The sequence below is a fragment of the Macaca thibetana genome, chromosome 11 (assembly GCF_024542745.1).
Source record: "Macaca thibetana thibetana isolate TM-01 chromosome 11, ASM2454274v1, whole genome shotgun sequence".
Taxonomy (NCBI): domain Eukaryota; kingdom Metazoa; phylum Chordata; class Mammalia; order Primates; family Cercopithecidae; genus Macaca; species Macaca thibetana.
In genome coordinates, this window is record NC_065588.1 from 32,487,968 (window position 1) to 32,510,383 (window position 22,416).

Sequence of the window (22,416 nt, forward strand, 5' to 3'; positions counted from 1 at the left end):
ATCTAGGCTCTTATTGAGTGCTTCCCCCTCGTCCTCCATCTGAGTCACTTGGCTGATATTTGTTGCTGCTATTAACAGAATTCAGGAAATCAGCCCTTCTTAGAGGAAGAAGGACAAGTGAGACCACAAACAACGAAACATAATGAATGGATCAGAGCTTGTGTATAATTGGCCCTGAATTAGGCAAACAGGCTTTCCCCACTCCCTTAAAATGAAAATATAATGAAAATTTTAAAGAAAGTACCAAAGTGACTGTATCTAATAATGTAACAATGAGATTGAAAAATGAGGGCACACTGTGTGTTTAGGGATGGCTGAGGCTAATGAATGTCAAGACAGACTGCATCTTTGACAGCCTCGCCTCACTGGCTCCTGAAATCATCACACACAAAACAGTATTCTTCTTGCATTCTTAAAGTGAAAGGCACTGTTTCCCTGTCACACTAGCAATGCTGCGAAGTAAGTGTCATCCTTGCCTCCTCCTTGGCCCTGCCTTCTACAGCTAGTGCCCCTGCCAGTTGTCTCCTCAGCATGTCTCCCGTGTTCCTCTTCTCTTCCGCCTCGGCACGGCCTTGCTTCTGGTCTCATCATCCTGTGCCTGGGCTGATGCCTTTGCTTCCCAGCTGCAGTCGGCTGGGGATGGACGTGGGGGTAAGGCAGGCATTCCAGATATTTATAGAATTGTTCATGTCTCTTTTCCCATTAACCATGAGTTACTTGAGGGTGAAGATAGTGTCTTATTTGCCTTTCTGTCTCTAGTAATTAGCCCAGTACCTGACACTTTTAATTAAGGAGTTATCACTCAGTACTTTTAAATAGGGAAAAAAAGAAAAAAACAAAGAATGGAATAAAGTAAAAGCTTGATAGGTTTTGTTACTCTTTTTGCAGTTGCTCATTGGCTATTCTTAATGCTTGTAGAACAGTTAGCACTTTAGCAGCATACAGATAAGATACGTTAAAATCATACATTGAGTTTTTAAAAAGTAGGTGGGCGTGGTGGCTCATGCCTGTAATCCCATCACTTTGGGAGGGCGAGGAAGAAGGATCACTTGAGCCCAAGAGTTTGAGACCAGCCTGGGCAACATAGTGGGACCCCGTCTCTACAAATTTTTTTTTTTTTTTTTTTTTGAGATGGAATCTCGTTCTGTTGCCCAGGTTGGAGTGCAGTGGTGCGATGTAGGCTCACTGCAAGCTCCGCCTCCCGGGTTCACACCATTCTTCTGCCTCAGCCTCCTGAGTAGCTGGGACTACAGGCGCCCGCCACCACTCCCAGCTATTTTTTTGTATTTTTAGTAGATACGGGGTTTCCCTGTGGTCTCGATCTCCTGACCTCGTGATCCGCCCGCCTCGGCCTCCCAAAATGCTGGGATTACAAGTGTGAGCCACCACACCCGGCCTACAAAAATTTTTCAAAAAATTAGCTGGGTGTGATTGTGCACCTGCCGTCCTAGCTACTTGTGAGGCTGAAGTGAGAGGATCACTTGAACCTGTAAGGTGAGAGCTGCAGTGAGCTGTGACAGTGCCACTGCACTCCAGCCTGGGCGACAGAGCAAGACCCTATCTCACAAAAAAGCCAAAAAGTTCATAAATACTTAAACATGCTTTTCAGAAAACAACTAATTATCAAAAACTAGCAATTGTGATAATAGCAAATGAAGAAATGTCAAATGGAGGAGAAATGAAAAACGTTTATAGAATCCAGGACACACATTTACAAGAATGTGAAATACTGTGAAAATAATTTGGAGGAGAATTATGATTAAATTATCTGAGACTTGAATTACCTGCAGTAAATTCAGCTGCATATCGGTTGTTAGGCATTTTATCATTACTAATCCTGTTACCATCATTGTTGAATAAGAGGGTCATACTTAATATACAAGGTCCATACATTTGTAAATAATTCATTATTATGTTAGTTTGCAAGAGTCATGATTTTGCAAGAATTTATCCAGAATGGTCGATTGGTAATCCCAGAGAGTAGCAGAGGCACTGGGCAGTGAAGCTAACAGCAGGTCCTAAAGCCAGCATGAGCAAGTGCTGGGTGGTAAGAAAATAGAACTCAGGTAGTTGTGAGGTAAATACAAGCAGACAGGGCAGACCTAGAAGGAGACAGGAAGTAAGAGGCTTTAGGAGGCTGAAGGAGCAGAGACTCAGGAACACTCCCCGGGCATCATGCAGCATTATTACATAAGTGTTAGTAATTTCCAATAGTTATAACTATTTTAGATATACCATGTGCTAGCTACTGTTGTAGTATGCTCACTAGAATTTACTGCTTTAATCCTCACAGCAACCTAGGTGGATACTATTATGAATCCTATGACTTTTCATTTATAGATGACAAAATTGAAATACCGGGAAAGTAAGTCATTCACCCAGCTGATCATCAGTAAATGGAAAAGCCACGATTTGACCGCAGGAAAATGAGGGTTATTTGACAGGGCTGACTTGAAGAATGTTTAGATTGCTGTAGAACTGTATTTAATGCTTAACGATATACAATAACTGATACAATTGGTATCCAAACAGCTGAATGTCATGCTTTTAGGGATCAAGGAAAGCTGCCTAAGTGTGCATGTACCTAGCATTTGAGTTGCCTTCTGATACAGATGATCATACCAGAAAAGTATACCATCAGTTTTCAGGCCTATCTGCACAGTAATATGCTTGGAGTTCTTCATGATGTCAAAGCTCAAAACTATTTCACTGTTCACTGATATCAAAGCTCAAAACTATTATGACTCTCAGGCTCTGGCAAAAAAATGTGATTGTTTAAAAATTCGGCATTTATCTTATCCTGTGGATGGGCAACTTCTCAGGCCCATTTCTCACCACCAGCACAGCAATAACGCAAGGTGTTTTAATAAATCTATTGCCCAGTCTCTTCCATATGGCTATGCTTAGCTCTAAAAGAAGGAACCAAGAAATGGGTGTTATGCTGAATTGGAAACAATTTTCAGATAAAGCACATCAGTCTGCAAACCTCCTCCAGCTCAAGATGGTGTCAATAGAATTGCCTTTTTAAGCAGGCAGAAAAGACACATGTACTTGATTGTGGTTTCTCTTTACTGCCACCTTCCACTCTGGTCATCACTACAGACACAGAGTAATGTGTGTACTGTAAATAGCTAGATCTTTTTGTAATCTTTATTTGTTTCTTTGTTTGTTTGTTTTATGAGATGGAGTCTCACTCTGTCGCCCAGGCTGGAGTGCAGTGGCTCGATCTCCGCTCACTGCAACCTCCGCCTCCTGGGTTCAAGCGATTCTCCTGCTTCAGTCTCCTGAGTAGCTGGGATTACAGGCGCCCGCCACCATGCCCGGCTAATTTTTGCATTTTTTTTTTTTTTAAATAGAGTTTCACCATATTGGCTAGGCTGGTCTCGAACTCCTGACCTCAGGTGATCTGCCTGCCTTGGCCTCCCAAAGTGCTGGGATTATAGGCGTGAACCACCACTCCCGGCTTTAACCAACATTCTTAGTTGAACACAGCAGAAAGGGGAACCTCCATTATCACATGGAACTCAGGCAGTAGTGAGGGCAAATATGTGTGGGAGAGCTGCCTTCCTGCTGCAAGTTCAGTCTCCACCTAAGAAAACAGCATGCCAAGGTACAACAGAGCACACTGGCCAGCCCCAGTGCAGGAGTCATCATGGAGTGTGCCTTTTTGTTTTTTTTGGTTTTTTTGAGACAGAGTTTTGCTCTTGTTGCCCAGGCTGGTGTGCAATGGCGCGATCTTGGCTCACCACAACCTCCACCTCCTGGGTTCAAGCTATTCTCCTGAGTAGCTGGGATTACAGGCATGCGCCACCACGCCTGGCTAATTTTTTTTTTGTATTTTTAGTAGAGACAGGGTTTCTCCATGTTGGTCAGGCTGTTCTGGAACTCCCTACCTCAGGTGTTCCGTCCGCCTTGGCCTCCCAAAGTGTTGGGATTACAGGCGTGAGCCACTGTGCCTGGCTGGAGTGTGCACTTTCAACATGTCTGTGCAGGGGACACATGGTCTCTAACAATAAATGACCATCCCGAGAGTGGTGGAGCAGAGTATTGGACCTCTAGAGCCCACATTTTTATTGTAGCAGTATGCAGTCTTCTTATAACAGGTACTATGGCCATGGGTCTTATCAGCTCCTGTTGAAAATTGGAATTAGGACGAGCATAGCAGGTTGCATTCTAACAGAATTCTAACTTTTAAGGTGCCACAGACGATAGTATTCTTTAGAAATCTTAGTGTTATCCTTTTCATCCTTTTGGGGTAGCAAACAAAAGGCACTCAGTAAATAATATGGAGTCTAATTTGGGGAAAACAAAATATTTCTAGTCTGAAAATTATTGTTTTAAAAATTATTTTTGTCTTTAGAGGCTGTACATTTATGTCAACTGCATGGCCACATTGTTGATATGCTTAAGAAAGATAACAGTCAAGATTGCCTTTTTACACTTTATATTTGTGGTCATCCAACCATGAGACCCTTAGAAATATTGAATATCTGCAGTTATCTCCCTTCAAGTCTTATTTTGAGTTTATATTACTTTTGAACTCAAAAGACCTCAAGCCATTTGATTTACCTGACAGTATAACATTCTTTAATTTTAAGTAGCATTGTATGATGAGTCTAAAATATTGGCAGCTTATAATGCATATAAGTTAGTGATCCTAGTAAATGTAAATAAAATAATAAACAGAAACATGCTGGGCATGGTGGCTTATGCCTGTAATTCCGTAACTTTGGGAGGCTGAGGGAGGAGGACTGCTTCACACCAGGAGTTAGAGACCAGCTTGGGCAACAGAAACCCCATCTCTACAAAAATCTTTTAAAAATCAGCTGGATGTGGTGGTGCATACCTGTAGTTACAGCTGCTCAGGAGGCTGAGGAGGGAGGATCACTTGAGCTCAGATTGAGGCTGCAGTGAGTTGTGATTGCACCTCAGTCTAGGTGGCGGAGTGAGGTCCTGTCTCAAAAACATAATGATAAATGAAAATAATTATAATAACAAACATTCAGGCAATAACTGGGATTTTTTTTTTACCATTGCTATTTTTTTCATCAAGACAAACATCTGAAGAGTTCCACAATTCCAAATGCTTACAAATCTGCTTCTGGGTTGTGAAGAAAATCATTTGGGTATGTGTAGCTTTTAACTTTTTTTTAAAAAAAACTGAATATTGAGGATTTGTGTAGAATAACTTTGAATGTTTTGGATCTTAGATTTAAATGGAAATATCAAAAATTTTATATAGGTTGGGCTCTAAACTACATATTTCCATATTGTCAGAATTTAGAAAACATCTTTTATGAAATAGAAACTAAGAATTTTGGCAAACAGAGAAACTTGCCCAAGGTCTCCAGAATTCATTTGTTTGACAAATATGTATTGAGCATCTACCCTGTGACAGGTGGTATTCCTGGGATTTGTCAGGAGCACGATTGCTGTCTTCCTGGAGCTTACATTCTAACCAGGGAAAACTGACAATAAGCAATAAAAAAAATAAATGATGTAGTTTGTTAGAAAGCCATAAGTGCTACAGGAAAAAATAAACTATAATGTAGGGTTGGAGTAGCAATAAAACTACATAGTGTGGCCAGGGTAGTTCATATGGACAAGATACAATTTGAGCCAAGATTTTAAAAAGATAAAGCAATTAACCTCAAAATAAAATCAGGGGGAAGAACATTCTAGCACCAACTAGTTTGCTCAGCCTGTTGGAGGAATAGCAAGGAGCCAGCATGCCTGGAATGGAATGCCCAAGGGGCAATAGTGGCCAATCAGGTGAAAGTAGTAATGGGGCTAAGGCCAGATCCTATAGAGCTTACAAAGCATTGCAAATAACTTGAGATTTTACTCTCAGTAGAATGTGGATCCACTGGAGAATTTTAAGCACAGTATCTGACTTGAGTTTTAAAAGGGTCTTTCTGGTCCTGGTTTGAAAATACGGACTGCACTGGGAACAAGGGAAGGAGCAGGGATCTTATTGCTATAATTCAGTTAAAAATCATGGTAGTTTAGGCCGGAATAGTAGCACCAGAGATAATGCTAGATGGTAAAATCTGGAAATATTTTGGAAGTAGAGCCACCAGAATTTCCTGGTGGATAGGATGTAGAGTATGAGAGAAAAAGAGGATTTGGAGTGTTTCCAAGGTTTTAGCCTATGCATAAATGGAGTTGTTGCTCTTGAGTCAGAGAAAACCTTAAGGAAGTTAGTTTTAGATAAGAGTTGGGTGATGAGGGGTTCGGATATGAATCTGTTGATAGTGAGATGGCTCTCAGACATACTGGGGAAGATTCTGGTAGGCAACTGTATGCGTAAATCTGGAGGCGGGCGAGGTCTGCAGTGGAGATTTAAGTGTAGGATAATCTCAACATGTGGAAGGCATGGAATTGTGGGTGCAAGTGGGAGATGAGAACCAAGCACTAATGCAAGTGCACTTCAATATTTAATTTTTATTTTAAGAGACAAGGTCTTTCACTCTGTTACAGCTGGAGTACGGTGGCGCCATCACAGGTCACTGCAATCTCAAACTCCTGGGCTCAAGTAATCTTCCCAAGTAGCTAAGACTATAGGTGTGCACCACCATGCCCAATTAATTTTTTTTTTTTTTTTTTTTTTTTTTTACTTTTTGTAGAGATAGTGTCTTGCTGTGTTGCCCAGGCTAGTCTCAAACTCTGATCTTAAGCAGTCCTCTCTCCACAGCATCCCAAAGTGCTGGGATTACATGCATGAGCCATCACGCCTGGCCAGGCGCTTTAATTTTAAAGAGTCTTTAATATGGTTTCTTGCCCTATCAGAGATAGGAACAGCTTAATATTTCTTGACTTTTCCTTGGTTAAACAAAGGGTATGCTTTAAAATTTTTTAAAATTTTAATTGTGGTAGAAAGCACTTAAAATTTGCCATAACCATTTTTAAATGTACATTTCACTGTCATTAAATACATTCACCACTGTCATCCACAGAACTCTTCATCTTGCAAAACTGAATTCTGCACCCACTAAACAATAACCCCCTTTTCCCCCTCCTCCCAGCTCCTCAAAATCATCATTCCATTTTCTGTTTCTATGATTTTGACTATTCTAAGTACCTTTTAAAGTGGAATTATACAGTATTTCTCTTTTTGTAACTGGCTTATTTCACTTAGCATTATGTATGTCCTCAAGATTCATCCATGTTGTTGATAGAATTTCCTGCTGGGTGCAGTGGCTCACACCTGTAATCTCAGCACTTTGAGAGGCCAAGGTGGGTGGATCACCTGAAGTCAGGAGTTCGAGACCAGCCTGGCCAGCATGGTGAAATCCGGTCTCTACTAAAAATAAAAAAATCAGCTGCACGTGGTGGTAGACGACACAGCCTCCCAAAGTGTTGGGATTACAGGTGTGAGCCACTGCTCCGGGCCTGCTTCTACTTTTTGACTCTTGTGAATTAATGCTGCTGTGAACATGGATGTACAAATGTAAGTGATATGCTTTCCCCCCCCCCCCAAGATGGAGTCTCACTCTGTCACCCAGACTGGAGTGCAGTGGCACAATCTCGGCTCACTGCAACCTCCGCCTCCCAGGTTCAAGCAATTCTCCCACCTCAGTCTCCTGAGTAGCTGAGATTACAGGTACCCACTATCATGCCCAGCTACTTTTTGTATTTTTAGTAGAAACAAGGTTTCACCATGTTTCCCAGGCTGGTCTTGAACTCCTGACCTCAGGTGATCTGCCCGCCTCGCAAAGTGTTGGGATTACAGGCATGCACCACCGTGCCCAGCAGGGATATGCTTTTTTAAAAGTCTCTGTGGTATGTATACTTTGTGACTTTCATAGATTTTTAAAAATATGAGTAATATATAAATACATTTTTATCATAAAAGATTTAAGTGATACAGCTAATTAGAGACCAAAATATGAAAATTCTCATTCATTCTCTCACCTCACCTCCATCTGCAATTCCCAAAGTTACATTTGGTGTGTTATCTTCCCTCTCTTTCAGTACATTTCTATACATTTGTCTATATCTTATTCTTTTTAAAAACTGAGATATTGTACATAGTCTATAGTTTAATAATGTCTTGGAGACCTCTCAATTATTAATATTTCAGAAATCTTCCCAATCTGCTGCATATGTTCTATAGTGTTATATTTACCTTTACGTGTTCAGGGCTGTTAGCGTAGATGAGAGTCCTAGAAGTGCAGTTCCTGGGTTCAAGGAACTTTCTTTAACTCTTCATCAGATTTTCTTTTTGAAGAACCTTTGTGGCTTGATAATTATGTTTCTAGAAAATTTGTTATTCAGGTTTAGAAGTTTGGGGAGCTGTTTGAAATAACACTCAAATGAATTTCCTGGCTTTGGATTCGTTCCCCTTAGCAAGAGAGTTGTAAACTGTGAGTTTTATAACCTTAATGACTTTTTTTAAAAAAAGGCAATTGATCTCTTAATCTAGGTGTTTTAGCTATCATATGGGAGATGTAATCTGCAATCTGTGGGACAAATGGGGGAGTTTTGGGAGTTATGATAGAAGACTGTTGAGTAACGTTTTATAATGTTTTACAGTGGAGAAACCTGGAAGATGCCACCTCATCAGCCGACCAGGGTTAACATCACATGATAATCATATTGCTATCATGCAGTGATATTAATATAATAAAGTGAGATGGGTGCATTGCCTCTGTGATATTCTTCCCCCAAACCCATAACCACAGTCTCATAATGAGAAAATAACAGAGAAACCCAATTTGAGGGACATTCTACAAAATACCTGACCGTGTTCTTCAAAAGTACCATCCATGGTGCCAAAAGTCATGCAAGACAAATCTAAGTAATTCTCACAGGTTGTAGTACACTAAGGAGACAGTGAAAACTAATTGCAAATAAAGTGGGTTTTGGTTTTTTAAAGTATGTTTATCCTAATGGACAATATGCTCCCATAAAGATCGTCTACCCTAGAAAACTGTGTCTTCCCTCTTAAATCCAAGAGATCCTTATCCCAAAGGGTGGACTCCATTGAGATCTCCTGGGCTAGAGACCCAGTGCATGGATGGATGAAACAGTATAACCAGACTGTAAGCAAGACCGTGTAATGATGTGATCTGCGCTCATGGACGCTGTGGCAAGAGGTCAGGCCCGAAGAATCAGAGAACTGAGTGGACTTTGCAATGGATAGCCAAAGAGAGGGTCCAAACTTAAAATGCAAAAGAATAATTCAAGAATGATTTGGTAAAATATAATATAACAGCCTATAACAGAGTCTTGCAAATAGTAGCCAAAAGTCACCTTAACCTAATCATAGGGCATATCTACCACACAAAAGCATGACTTAGTGCATGACTATTGAAATGCCAAAAAAGACAGATAAAGGAAAGTTAAGCTATAGTGGCAACCTCTGCAGATGGAACGAGGGAGCTACATGCAGTCAACACTGAGGCCAATTGAGAATATTTGCAGTTAGCATATGTCTAGGAATTCCTGTAGGTATTACAACCCAGCAAGCATAGGTCAGCAACCCAAGGTCAGAGTACAAAATGGGTTAGTACTAAAAAGTGGCTAAAAAGATGACCAGCCCTCAAGAGGAGACAGTATTTAAATCATATACCTCTCCTTCCCCATGCTAACTAACGTACTGTAATTTGTTATAGCTGTGTCTAAGATAACTATTTATAATTATAAATCAGCCCTACTGGTTCTTCTTGATACTGTAATTTCTAGTCAAAGAACCTCTAGAGTTAATGTAAAACGTCTTAAATGAGAGGACCATCTGGTTACAATTTTGGTTTCAATTCCCTGTTATGCAACTGGCACCCAAATAAGGACTGTTTCCAAATATGAGTAGGCTAAGTCAGTCATAAACAAGCAAAAAGTTTCATTTTTTGTTGCTATTATCCAAGATGTTAGCAGATGAAGTGTTTAATGAAAGGGTGCTTCTTTTAGGCAAACTTCTTTTACCATGATTTGTTTAACCTATACCAGTGGTCCGTACATTTTTTCCTGTAAAGGGTCAAATAATAATAATTATTATTATTTTTTATCTGTGACTTTATATTTAATTAAAATATTCCCAAAGCCCCACACGTCTTGTCTTAGGAAACCAACGATTCCCAAAAGGCATCAACCTGCTGAAAAAGGTTAACAGAACATAGCATCTATGTACTTTAAACCCTGGCTGAAAAGAGACGGAATGTGGTGGCATACTTTAGCTCTAGAGTGTTGAGGATGAGAATAATGTTGTAGTTACTTTAGTTTGATTTTCATGTATAGTACCAGACACTGAACAAATCTGCTTTAGCAGAAAAATATTAAAATACATAATAATGTGTGACATAGTCTAAATAATGCATTTCCTGTTTAATGTATTGTTGAGATTTGTATGCTAGCTATTTGGATCCTCTTGGCTTGGGTTCTTCATTCCACCATATACTTTATTTTTCTTTAGGTTTTTATGTATTTATGTATTTATTTTTATTTAAAACGTATTAATGTTATTTTGATTCACAAACTATAATTCTATCATTTTGGGGGCACAATGTTATGTTTTGATATATATATACAAAGTGGCATGATTAAATCAAGCTAATTACATATTTGTCATCTTGCTCACCATTTTTTATGGGGAGACACTTGAAATTTACTCTCTTACTTTGAAATACATAACATATTATTATAGATTATAGTCATCCTGCTGTGTGGTAGATCTCAAAATATGTTTCTCCTTTCTACCTGAAACTTTGCACCCTTCCATCAACAACTCCTCATTCCCTCCCTCCCCACCCCCACCCCACCTCAGCCTTTAGTAGCCATGATACTCCCTACTTCTTTTTTTTTTTCTCCCTCAACATCAATTTTATTTGGCTAAATATCTGTGGAATGTACTATAATATTACAAAGTCCTATCTTTCTTTTTTTTTCATTTTTTTTATTATTATACTTTAAGTTCTAGGGTACATGTGCATAACGTGCAGGTTTGTTACATATGTATACTTGTGCCATGTTGCTGTGCTGCACCCATCAACTCGTCAGCACCCATCAACCAGTAATTTACATCAGGTATAACTCCCAATGCAATCCCTCCCCCGCTCCCCCCTCCCCATAATAGGCCCCGGTGTGTGATGTTCCCCTTCCCGAGTCCAAGTGATCTCATTGTTCACCTATGAGTGAGTGTTCTCACCTATGAGTGAGAACATGTGATGTTTGGTTTTCTGTTCTTGCGATAGTTTGCTGAGAATGATGGTTTCCAGCTGCATCCATGTCCCTACACAAACTCATCCTTTTTTTATGGCTGCATAGTATTCCATGGTGTGTATGTGCCACATTTTCTTAATCCAGTCTGTCACTGATGGACATTTGGGTTGATTCCAAGTCTTTGCTATTGTGAATAGTGCTGCAATGAACATACGTGTGCATGTGTCTTTATAGCAGCATGATTTATAATCCTTTGGGTATATACCCAGTAATGGGATTGCTGGGTCATATGGTACTTCTAGTTCTAGATCCTTGAGGAATCGCCATACTGTTTTCCATAATGGTTGAACTAGTTTACAATCCCACCAACAGTGTAAAGGTGTTCCTATTTCTCCACATCCTCTCCAGCACCTGTTGTTTCCTGACTTTTTAATGATTGCCATTCTAACTGGCGTGAGATGGTATCTCATTGTGGTTTTGATTTGCATTTCTCTGATGGCCAGTGATGACGAGCATTTTTTCATGTGTCTGTTGGCTGTATGCATGTCTTCTTTTGAGAAATGTCTGTTCATATCCTTTGCCCACTTTTTGACGGGGTTGTTTTTTTCTTGTAAATTTGTTTGAGTTCTTTGTAGATTCTGGATATTAGCCCTTTGTCAGATGAGTAGATTCCAAAAATTTTCTCCCATTCTGTAGGTTACCTGTTCACTCCGATGGTAGTTTCTTTTGCTGTGCAGAAGCTGTTTAGTTTAATTAGATCCCATTAGTCAATTTTGGCTTTTGTTGCCATTGCTTTTGGTGTTTTAGACATGAAGTCCTTGCCTATGCCTATGTCCTGAATGGTATTACCTAGGTTTTCTTCTAGGGTTTTTATGGTTTTAGGTCTAACATTTAAGTCTCTAATCCATCTTGAATTAATTTTCATATAAGGAGTAAGGAAAGGATCCAGTTTCAGCTTTCTACTTATAGCTAGCCAATTTTCCCAGCACCATTTATTTAATAGGGAATCCTTTCCCCATTTCTTGTTTTTCTCAGGTTTGTCAAAGATCAGATGGCTGTAGATGTATGGTATTATTTCTGAGGGCTCTGTTCTGTTCCATTGGTCTATATCTCTGTTTTGGTACCAGTACCATGCTGTTTTGGTTACTGTAGCCTTGTAGTATAGTTTGAAGTCAGGTAGCATGATGCCTTCAGCTTTGTTCTTTTGACTTAGGATTGTCTTGGAGATGCGGGCTCTTTTTTGGTTCCATATGAACTTTAAAGCAGTTTTTTCCAATTCTGTGAAGAAACTCATTGGTAGCTTGATGGGGATGGCATTGAATCTATAAATCACCTTGGGCAATATGGCCATTTTCACGATATCGATTCTTCCTATCCCTGAGTATGGTATGTTCTTCCATTTGTTTGTGTCCTCTTTTATTTCACTGAGCAGTGGTTTGTAGTTCTCCTTGACGAGGTCCTTTACATCCCTTGTAAGTTGGATTCCTAGGTATTTTATTCTCTTTGAAGCTATTGTGAATGGAAGTTCATTCATGATTTGGTTCTCTGTTTGTCTGTTACTGGTGTATAAGAATGCTTGTGATTTTTGCACATTAATTTTGTATCCTGAGACTTTGCTGAAGTTGCTTATCAGCTTAAGGAGATTTTGGGCTGAGATGATGGGGTTTTCTAAATATACAATTATGTCATCTGCAAACAGGGACAATTTGACTTCTTCTTTTCCTAACTGAATACCCTTGATTTCTTTCTCTTGCCTGATTGCCCTAGCCAGAACTTCCAACACTATGTTGAATAGGAGTGGTGAGAGAGGGCATCCCTGTCCTGTGCCAGTTTTCAAAGGGAATGCTTCCAGTTTTTGCCCATTCAGTATGATATTGGCTGTGGGTTTGTCATAAATAGCTCTTATTATTTTGAGATACGTTCCATCAATACCAAATTTATTAAGAGTTTTTTAGCATGAAGGGCTGTTGAATTTTTTCAAAGGCCTTTTCTGCATCTATTGAGATAATCATGTGGTTTTTGTCTTTGGTTCTGTTTATATGCTGGATTATGTTTATTGATTTGCGTATGTTGAACCAGCCTTGCATCCCAGGGATGAAGCCCTTGATCATGGTGGATAAGCTTTTTGATGTGCTGCTGAATCCGGTCTGCCAGTATTTTATTGAGGATTTTTGCATCAGTGTTCATCAGGGGATATTGGTCTAAAATTCTCTTTTTTTGTTGTGTCTCTGCCAGGCTTTGGTATCAAGGATGATGTGTTGGCCTCATAAAATGAGTTAGGGAGGATTCCCTCTTTTTCTGTTGATTGGAATAGTTTCAGAAGGAATGGTACCAACTCCTCCTTGTACCTCTGGTAGAATTCAGCTGTGAATCCATCTGGTCCTGGACTTTTTTTGGTTGGTAGGCTATTAATTATTGCCTCAATTTCAGAGCCTGCTATTGGTCTATTCAGGGATTCAACTTCTTCCTGGTTTAGTCTTGGAAGAGTGTAAGTGTTCCGGAAATTGTCCATTTCTTCTAGATTTTCTAGTTTTTTTGCGTAGAGGTGTTTATAGTATTCTCTGATGGTAGTTTGTATTTCTGTGGGGTCGGTGGTGATATCCCCTTTATCATTTTTAATTGCGTCGATTTGATTCTTCTCTCTTTTCTTCTTTATTAGTCTTGCTAGCGGTCTATCAATTTTGTTGATCTTTACAAAAAACCAACTCCTGGATTCATTGATTTTTTTGGAGGGTTTTTTGTGTCTCTATCTCTTTCAGTTCTGCTCTGATCTTAGTTATTTCTTGCCTTCTGCTAGCTTTTGAATGTGTTTGCTCTTGCTTCTCTAGTTCTTTTAATTGTGATGTTAGAGTGTCAATTTTAGATTTTTCCAGCTTTCTTTTGTGGGCCTTTAGTGCTATAAATTTCCCTCTACACACTGCTTTAAATGTGTCCCAGAGATTCTGGTATGTTGTATCTTTGTTCTCATTGGTTTCAAAGAACATCTTTATTTCTGCCTTCATTTTGTTATGTACCCAGTAGTCATTCAGGAGCAGGTTGTTCAGTTTCCAAGTAGTTGAGCGGTTTTGATTGAGTTTCTTAGTCCTGAGTTCTAGTTTGATTGCACTGTGGTCTGAGAGACAGTTTGTTATAATTTCTGTTCTTGTACATTTGCTGAGGAGTGCTTTACTTCCAATTATGTGGTCAATTTTGGAATAAGTGCGATGTAGTGCTGAAAAGAATGTATATTCTGTTGATTTGGGGTGGAGAGTTCTGTAGATGTCTATTAGGTCCGCTTGGTGCAGAGATGAGTTCAATTCCTGGATATCCTTGTTAACTTTCTGTCTCGTTGATCTGTCTAATGTTGACAGTGGGGTGTTGAAGTCTCCCATTATTATTGTATGGGAATCAAATAATTATTAATAGTATTTTTAGCCTTGCAGCTACATATGATCTCTATGTATTTGTCATTGCCTTTTTGTTTTTTTAAACAAATGTTTAAAAATGTAAATGTTCTCTGTGTCCTTCACCATGTTTTCATGCTTTGTGATAGTGGCTGAAGTTTAGAGACTTGTTTTAATAAACAATGTTCTGAAATGTTGATCTAATTGCCTCTGGCAAAAGATGTGTAATCATGACTTTTGATGAACTTATTTTAAAAATAGATGCACAGTTGATCTCTTATTGCACGCATTTTGGCAAATTCATGAGAGATATTCTCTATAAACATGACACTTGCAAAACCTACCATACCCTGAACGTTTGCTGTCTAGAAATTAGTGCCTAGTTTTCATTCACATTAATATTTAGGTAAGACATGTTTTATTTCTAAATAGACTGTCAAACTTTTTTCATATTTTAATGTGTAATAGTGATGACCTTTTTAAAAAGACTCAGTGTAATTCGTTTTCTCATTTAAGCCATTAACTGCCCCCTTTGAATAGTATTGTTGCTGCTTTCTCTTATAAATTGATGATGTCTCAGGGTCTCAATTTACAATTACATTAGTTTCTTCCTTGAGTTTGTAGTTGAGCTGTGGCTCTGCACTGTGTGGGCCTGTACAGGCATCCTTCACAAGTCCCCGGCAGGTGGCCTTTAGCAGGCTCAAAGGTGGCCTTTAAGCCATTCTTAGTGTCACTGTGAAAACCATCCAGATTTTCCCCCAAAAAGGCCAAGTAGTTGCATGATGTGTTGTGGATTTTAGGGATATATTTTGCCTATTTCACATACTTTTTTCCAAGAAGATAGGTGAGCTTACACATTTAAAGGTTTGAACTGTTTTTCTTCTGTTTATAATTTTATTTGAGATGGTGTCTCGCTTGTCACTCAGTTTGGAGTGCAGTGCAATGGTGTGATCACGGCTCACTGTGGCCTCAAACTCCCAGGTTTAAGCCATCCTCCCACCTCAGCCTTCTAAGTAGCTGACACTACGGATGTATGCCTCCACACCCAGTTAATTTTTTTTTTTTTTTGGATTTTTTTAAGAGACAGGATTTTGCCGTGGCTGCCTCGTTGGTCTCAAGCTCCTGGGCTTAAATGATCTGCCTGCCTCAGCCTCACAAAGTGTTGAGTGGCGTGAGCCACTGCACCCGGCCTTTTTATAATTTTAATAATGATCTGTCAAATAATCCTTCATTACTTTTGCTTTCTAAATTCTTGTTATATTTTACTAAACAATGCTTAATCTCGCTGATAAACCATTTTAGCAGAAGGGTGTCTAATGAGTACCACCCCTCCCACCCCAGCTTTTTTTTTTCTTTTCTCAAAGTTATAAGGTCTCCCTCTGTTTACCAGGCTGGAGTGTAGTGGTGTGATTATAGCTGACTGCAGCCTCAATTTCCTGGGCTCAAGAGATCCTCTCACCTCAACCTCCCCAGTAGCTGGGACCACAAACATGCACCACCATGCCCAGCTAATTTTTTTTTTTTTTTTTTAAGTAAAGACAAGGTCTCATTATGTTGCCCAGGCTGGTCTCAAACTCCTAGTGTCATTTAATTTCTGTTTTGGTATCGGCTCTGAAAGACCTGTTGAGAAGGTACTTGGAACTCTTGATATTTTCCAAAATCTGTTTTACTAAGATAAATTTTAAGGAGAGCAACAGAAAATAAAGCACAAAGGTGGTTTTTTTTGGTTGTTTATTTATTTATTTATTTTTGAGACGGAGTTTCACTCTCGTCGCCCAGGCTGGAGTGCAGTGGTGCGATCTCGGCACGCCGCAACCTCCCCCTTGTCCCGGGTTCAGGTGATTCTCCTGTCTCAGCCTCCCAAGTAGCTGGGATTACATGCGCCCATCACCACACCCGGCTAATTTTTGTATTTTTAGTAGAGACGGGGTTTCACTATGTTGGCCAGGCTGGTCTTGAACTCCTGACCTCAGGTGATCCACCTGCCTTGGCCTCCCAGTGTGCTAGGATTACAGGCATGAGCCACCACGTGGTTTTTAATCAGTATTGTTTAATAATGAATTGGATTAAGAGAGGTGGTTTTTTTTACTCAACAAAGTTGATTGGGTTTTTTAAAAATAGCTTCTCTTGTTTTCAATAATTAAGGCTTAAAAAATCTCTAAGAGTTCTCTTTGAGATATTTGGATTCTATAAAAATGAAACGCTTTGTTTCTTAACCAAATGATAATTCCTTAAATTGCATTGTTTGGTTCAATTATAGTGAATTTCCTGGTAGAAATTTTATTTTCTCTGAAGCAGAGTCAGTCATCTTAATATCACCATGTCAACCAGAAAAGAAGGAAATCTAATATGCATAATAAAGAGAGAACACTGACACATGACTTCTTTAAAAGTCTCTGAAATTCAACATATAATTTTTTATACCAGAATGTGAACAAAAATTTAATCTTTTCGTCTATGGTTTATGATGTATTTGTGTGATTTTAAAGAACATTTTGGGTTTTTTTTAGTTCTATGTAAATGTGACCCTGTTATCTGTATAATCTTGCCATCCCTTCTTTGGAAAACATGGGTCACTGTTAAAGTATGTCATGGATGCTGATGTGGAGTCTGAGTAAGCCTAGTGGGCACGAGGGTGTGTGTGGACGTGGGCGCGTGCGTGTATTTGTTCGTTTCTAATCGAGCCATTCTTCTAGAGTCTTTAGGTCAGCTGTCACGTTGGGCTTTCCTCCTTTGTTCTTTTGAGTTGCTCTATGACTAGCCACAGACCTAACACTAAAAAGGAAGGCTTTTAACGGATTAATTCCGTCCTTTCCTTCGCCTACATTGTAGCAGCTGCGTTCTGCCCTTTCTGTGGCCCTGCAAGGAGAGGAGGCCTGTGTATAACAGTCTTCTGTCAACATCCATTATAAGATTGCTAAAGCACATGGAATGAGATAGTTCCCAGGAAAACTCTTTGTCAAGGCCAGTCCATGTGGGAAAAATATTTCTGTGCTTAGTCCTATAACGATGACTGTTTTTGTTTTATGGGGTCAGGAGAAATTTGACTTATAAGACAGCATTGTGCTATGCCTCCATACTTACCTGCCCTTTCTTTCTGAACTCTTGCAGGTAGCAGCAGTACCTGTCCAAAGATCGCTTTAATTCCGCCTTGCTCCATAAGCAGCACAACCACACTGGTTGGTGAGAATGTATCTGAAGAAGAGGCTCAGGGAATAAATGGGAACAGGCCAGCGAAACACTCAGCTGCAAGTCCAAAGCCACAAGGTATGTTCATTGAGGGTTTGTGATCAGGGTGGGTACTTTGTTGATCAAAGAAGGCTAACCAGAAAAATGATGGCCACAAAGAAAGTGTTTTAAGCTAGAAGGAAGCAATTGGGTACATTATTTTTTAGAGAATAGTCCATGTGTGCATCTTCTCAGGCAGAGGTTGCTATTTGCTCTGCTCCTGAAACAACATACATTTCTCTATTATGGATCTTTTCATGTCGCTGAAATTCTTTGCATGTCATCTTAATGGAACTGTGATCTCTTTATTATGGCTGACCTAGCACAGGGACTTACTACTGTCTGTGTAATAAATGTGTTTGGAGCTACTGTTAGAAAGAAATGATTTGCTAGATGTCAGCATTTGTGAAACATAATTCTAAAACAGCACTTCATGTACTTACCAAGAACATGACTTGAAAATATTAAGGAGGTGGGGCCTGAAAACACCTGATAGTATTTTTATACTTCCACTTTCTGTGGAGGTATTGTTTCAGCCACAGAAAGGAACAGTAGCAGCCCTTCATTCAGGATTCTGTGGCCAGTGAGGGTAAAGAAAAAGCCATAATGGTAGGAAGCTTGAATGATTTTTTTCAGTGACCATTTCCTTTTACAAATAAATTTCCAGTGAACTTGGTATTAACTTTGAGAAGCAAAAAATTACAGTTTTGATGATAGGGAGCAAGGCCTTTTGAAATGGAACACAAAAGCTAAGCTACCCTGTGGTTTAATGTGTAGTTTCTTCCTTATAGATTTTCATTTATAATGAATGCTAAACAGATATGAGAAACAATACTGGGCATTGTCAGAGTTACTGCAGTTGGGAAAAATCAATTTCTGTTTTTGCGTATTTTGTGTTTACTTAGGTCTCTTTCCTGTTCTTGCAAAGAAAAATGTATTCTAGAGCATACATTATAAAATAAGTGGTGTTATTCCTTAAAGTTGTATGTTTTAAGGATTTCTGAAAAAAAATTTTAGAACAAGTTTAAAATGAATCTTCTAGATTATGGGATATTTGTCTTGTTCTCACTACAGTTATATTTGTGGTGATATGGAATATCACTATCAAGCAAGGTCAGATAATTGATGATTCGGATGAGTAGCCTATTCATGATCTTACAACCATTTCTTTTGACTATACTGCTCCCTTATAGCATTGATGTGAATATAAGCATATGACTTTTTTTGATCATGATTTGAGCCTTTTTATTTCCAAAATATGAAATTCCATTTCACCCATTAGACCCGAGTTGACAAAGATCCAGCGTGAGGTAAGAATATTAATAATGAATACAATTCTAGTTGATGTAACTTTCCTGATCAAAGGAAGAATTTCGTGACTTAAAAAGCCTTTATTTTTGAAGATGCACTGCAATACTTCATTGTTTTCCAAAGTCAGTGTATTGAGAGATATAATAAGAGTGTCCTTCCTGAGCTGCATGTGCCAAAATAATCCCCTTTTTAAGTAGACAACACTAACCTTGCTTTTGCTGTTTTGTGGTTATATTAAAACCTCTGTATAGTTATTTAAATACATATTTACTTCCTATCTTAAATATGGGCTAATTATATATATATACTTTTCTAACTAAAGGGAATATTTGCAGATATTAAACAAATCACAGAGTACTTTATACTTCTTTTTCAAAATACGTTCAAGTGGTGTTTGGCCTTTCCCTGATACCCATGGCTAAAGTTTTAACCCCACCTTTCACCCTGTCCTTTTATATTTCCCTATGCTGTAGTCTGTTCAGGCTGCTGTAACAAAATACCATAAATTGGTAGCTTATAAACAACGGAAATGTAGTTCTCACAGTTCTGTGGTATGAAGTCCAAGATCAGATTCAGGGTCTGATGAGGGCTTGCTTTCTGGTCCACAGATGGGTCCAAAATCAGATTCAGGGTGTAATGAGGGCCTGCTTTCTGGTCTGTAGATGGCCATCTTTTCACTATAACCTCACAGGGTGGAAGGGGTGGGAGCTCTTTCTGGGGCTTCTTTTCAGTGGCACTAATTTGATTAATGAGAGCTCAGTCCTCATGACCTAATCACCTCCCAAAGGCCCCACCTCTTCATATTGTCACCTTGGGAATGAGGATGTCAACATGTATTTTGGGACACAAACGAACACTCAGACCATAGCACTCCATACGAACTTTATTTTTTCTCATTCTTTACAACCTAAACTGCTGTATATTTTACTCATCAGCTCAGTTTTTTCTGCCTATGTGTCCGCTCACATAGTACATAACCAGTCTTCAATAATACTGCTATATTGCTACATTTCTTCCCCTTTGTTTCTGCTATTGTTTAAAACTTTGAACATGTGCCATGTAGCGACCAACGTCCCTGAAATGAGGCTACATCTTAGTATTGTCAGATGAGCTGCTACATAGATTGGTCAGTAATTCAATCAACAGTACCCAATAATGAGTGTTTGTTTAGTGGAGAGAGCTAATTTTAATTTCTCCTAACATTTGGGTGACTGAGGCAGAGAAGAGAAGGGGGTGCTAATAGGGACCTACTGTGTGGAGCAAGGAATTATCACCCTGACACCTTTGTTCCTGCCTCACTGCAAATCCCTTACAAGTTGTGAATGGTGAGGTTGCTGGGGCTTCAAGGTCACTGTGTGGGGTCCTAACAAGGGAAGGGGAGTCAGGCTGGCAGGAGCAGGGGAAAGCAGAAACAAAAAGCTGATAAACTGTTAAGTCTGCCTTTCTTCCTGGTCCAAGGCACGTAGCCCTCCTGTGCAAATAACTCACAATCTTCCTGCACTGACTTATCACCAGACACGTGGCTGATAGAAAAATGGAAATTAGCTCACTGCAACCTTGGCATCATCGGTACTGCATGTAGCCCCCTCCAGCACCATGCTGTAAAATCCCCAGGACACCTTTGTCTCTTTGTAGTCAGCTCCTCTCTTGCTGATCTGCCTGTTGCTTTCTTGCAGTGTATTTTCGTATTTTGTCTAATAAATATGCCTTTCTCTACCTACCTGTCTTGGTGAATTCCTTTACTGCCCATGCCACCAGCCCCGGATAGTTGCTACCCACAACACTATGTTGTTTTAGTTTAATTTAGGACTCTTATTCTAGGTGAGTAGTTCTCAAGCAGAGACAGTTTTGCCCACACTTGCATATCCTCTCCCAACAATAGGACATTGGTAGTATCTGGGGACATTTCTGCTTGACACTGCTTGTAGGAGTTGCTACTTGCAGCTGGTGAGTGGAGGGTAAAGTTGCTCTATATCCTGCAATGCACGGGACAGTCCACAACTAAGAATTCATACAAACTATAATATCAGTTGCTGCATTTGCAAAACTCTGATCTAGATAAAAATAAGCACATAATTATATCTTTTTTTCCCTTACGTAGATTGCTAAGAAGATTATAGTTATAATTTATTGTGGGATTTTTTTTTTTTTTTTTTTGAGAGAGATGGTTTTGTTTTGTCACCCAGGCTGGAGTGCAGTGGTGCAATCTCGGCTCACTGCAGCCTCCACCTCGCAGGTTTAAGTGATTCTCCTGCCTCAGCCTCCCCAGTTGCTGGACTACAGGCATGCACCACAACGCCCAGCTAATTTTTGTATTTTTTGGTAGAGATCGGGTTTTACCATGTTGGCAAGACTGGTCTCGAACTCCTCACCTCAGGTGATCTGCCTGCCTTGGCCTCCCAAAGTGCTGGGATTACAGGCATGAGCCACCATGCCCGGCCTATTGTGATAATTTTAAAAGGGGAAAGTATTGCACATCTTTATTAGTGGTGATTATGTAGTAATGTCTCTGGAACAATATATGGTTTATGTTTATTAATTACCAGTAAGTAAATATTTTTGAAGAATTATTTGTAGGTTTTTAAAAGGTGAATGAGCTAAGTTTTATTTTAAACCTGAAAAAGGAACGACCAGAATGGCAGCCCTTTGCATGGTGTTTCAAAATCAGCAGAAAGAAAGATAAATTTTAGATTAGAGATTGGATAAACTCGCATTTGGATCCAAATTGAAATACGTAGATTTCGAAATGGATTTGTTTCATAATTAGAGCTTGTTTTGCCTTAGCCTCAGAAAATACCCTAAGGCCTTGGAAACAATGGCTTATTCACTTCATACCAATCCTAATAGTCAAACAAATTACTGAGCAACCTCCAGCATAAGTCTTTCTTCTTGTTCACCACTTTTAATACTGGCCTGTTTCCTACCATGCTAGACAGTGACTCAAAATAACTCCTTTAGTAATTAAAGTTAATAGTTCTTTTTCTCTTAACAGCTTTTATCCAGAACATCCTCCGTAATTCCTGATTATTTTTATAAAGTGCAAATTGTCACATAATGTCTCAATCATTAAATGCTTTAAAGAGCCACATTGTTGTTTGAGTAACTTACATAAATATAGAGTACTTAAACCTATTCATTAGCTTCTAAAGTAAAAGTCTATGTATAATGATCCATTCTTTTAAAAGTGTAATATTATAATGCATTTATACATAGCCAGCTTTTGTTGTTTCTGTTTTTAAAAAGAAGAGTAATTGAAGACTACTGACTTAAACTGGCAATTAGTTTCTTTTCATTCTAGATAATCACTTTGAATAATCAATTTTTTTTCCTATTTACA

General features: G+C 39.1%; 1 protein-coding gene across 1 annotated transcript in view; it reads left to right on the plus strand.

Moving 5' to 3' along the window:
• The window catches only part of FGD4 (FYVE, RhoGEF and PH domain containing 4), a 263,589-nt gene that overhangs the window by 161,057 nt on the left and 80,116 nt on the right, over positions 1-22,416 (plus strand). Inside the window, 1 exon segment of the mRNA XM_050748560.1 lies at positions 17,652-17,807. Coding sequence (XP_050604517.1) covers positions 17,652-17,807 — 156 coding nt within the window.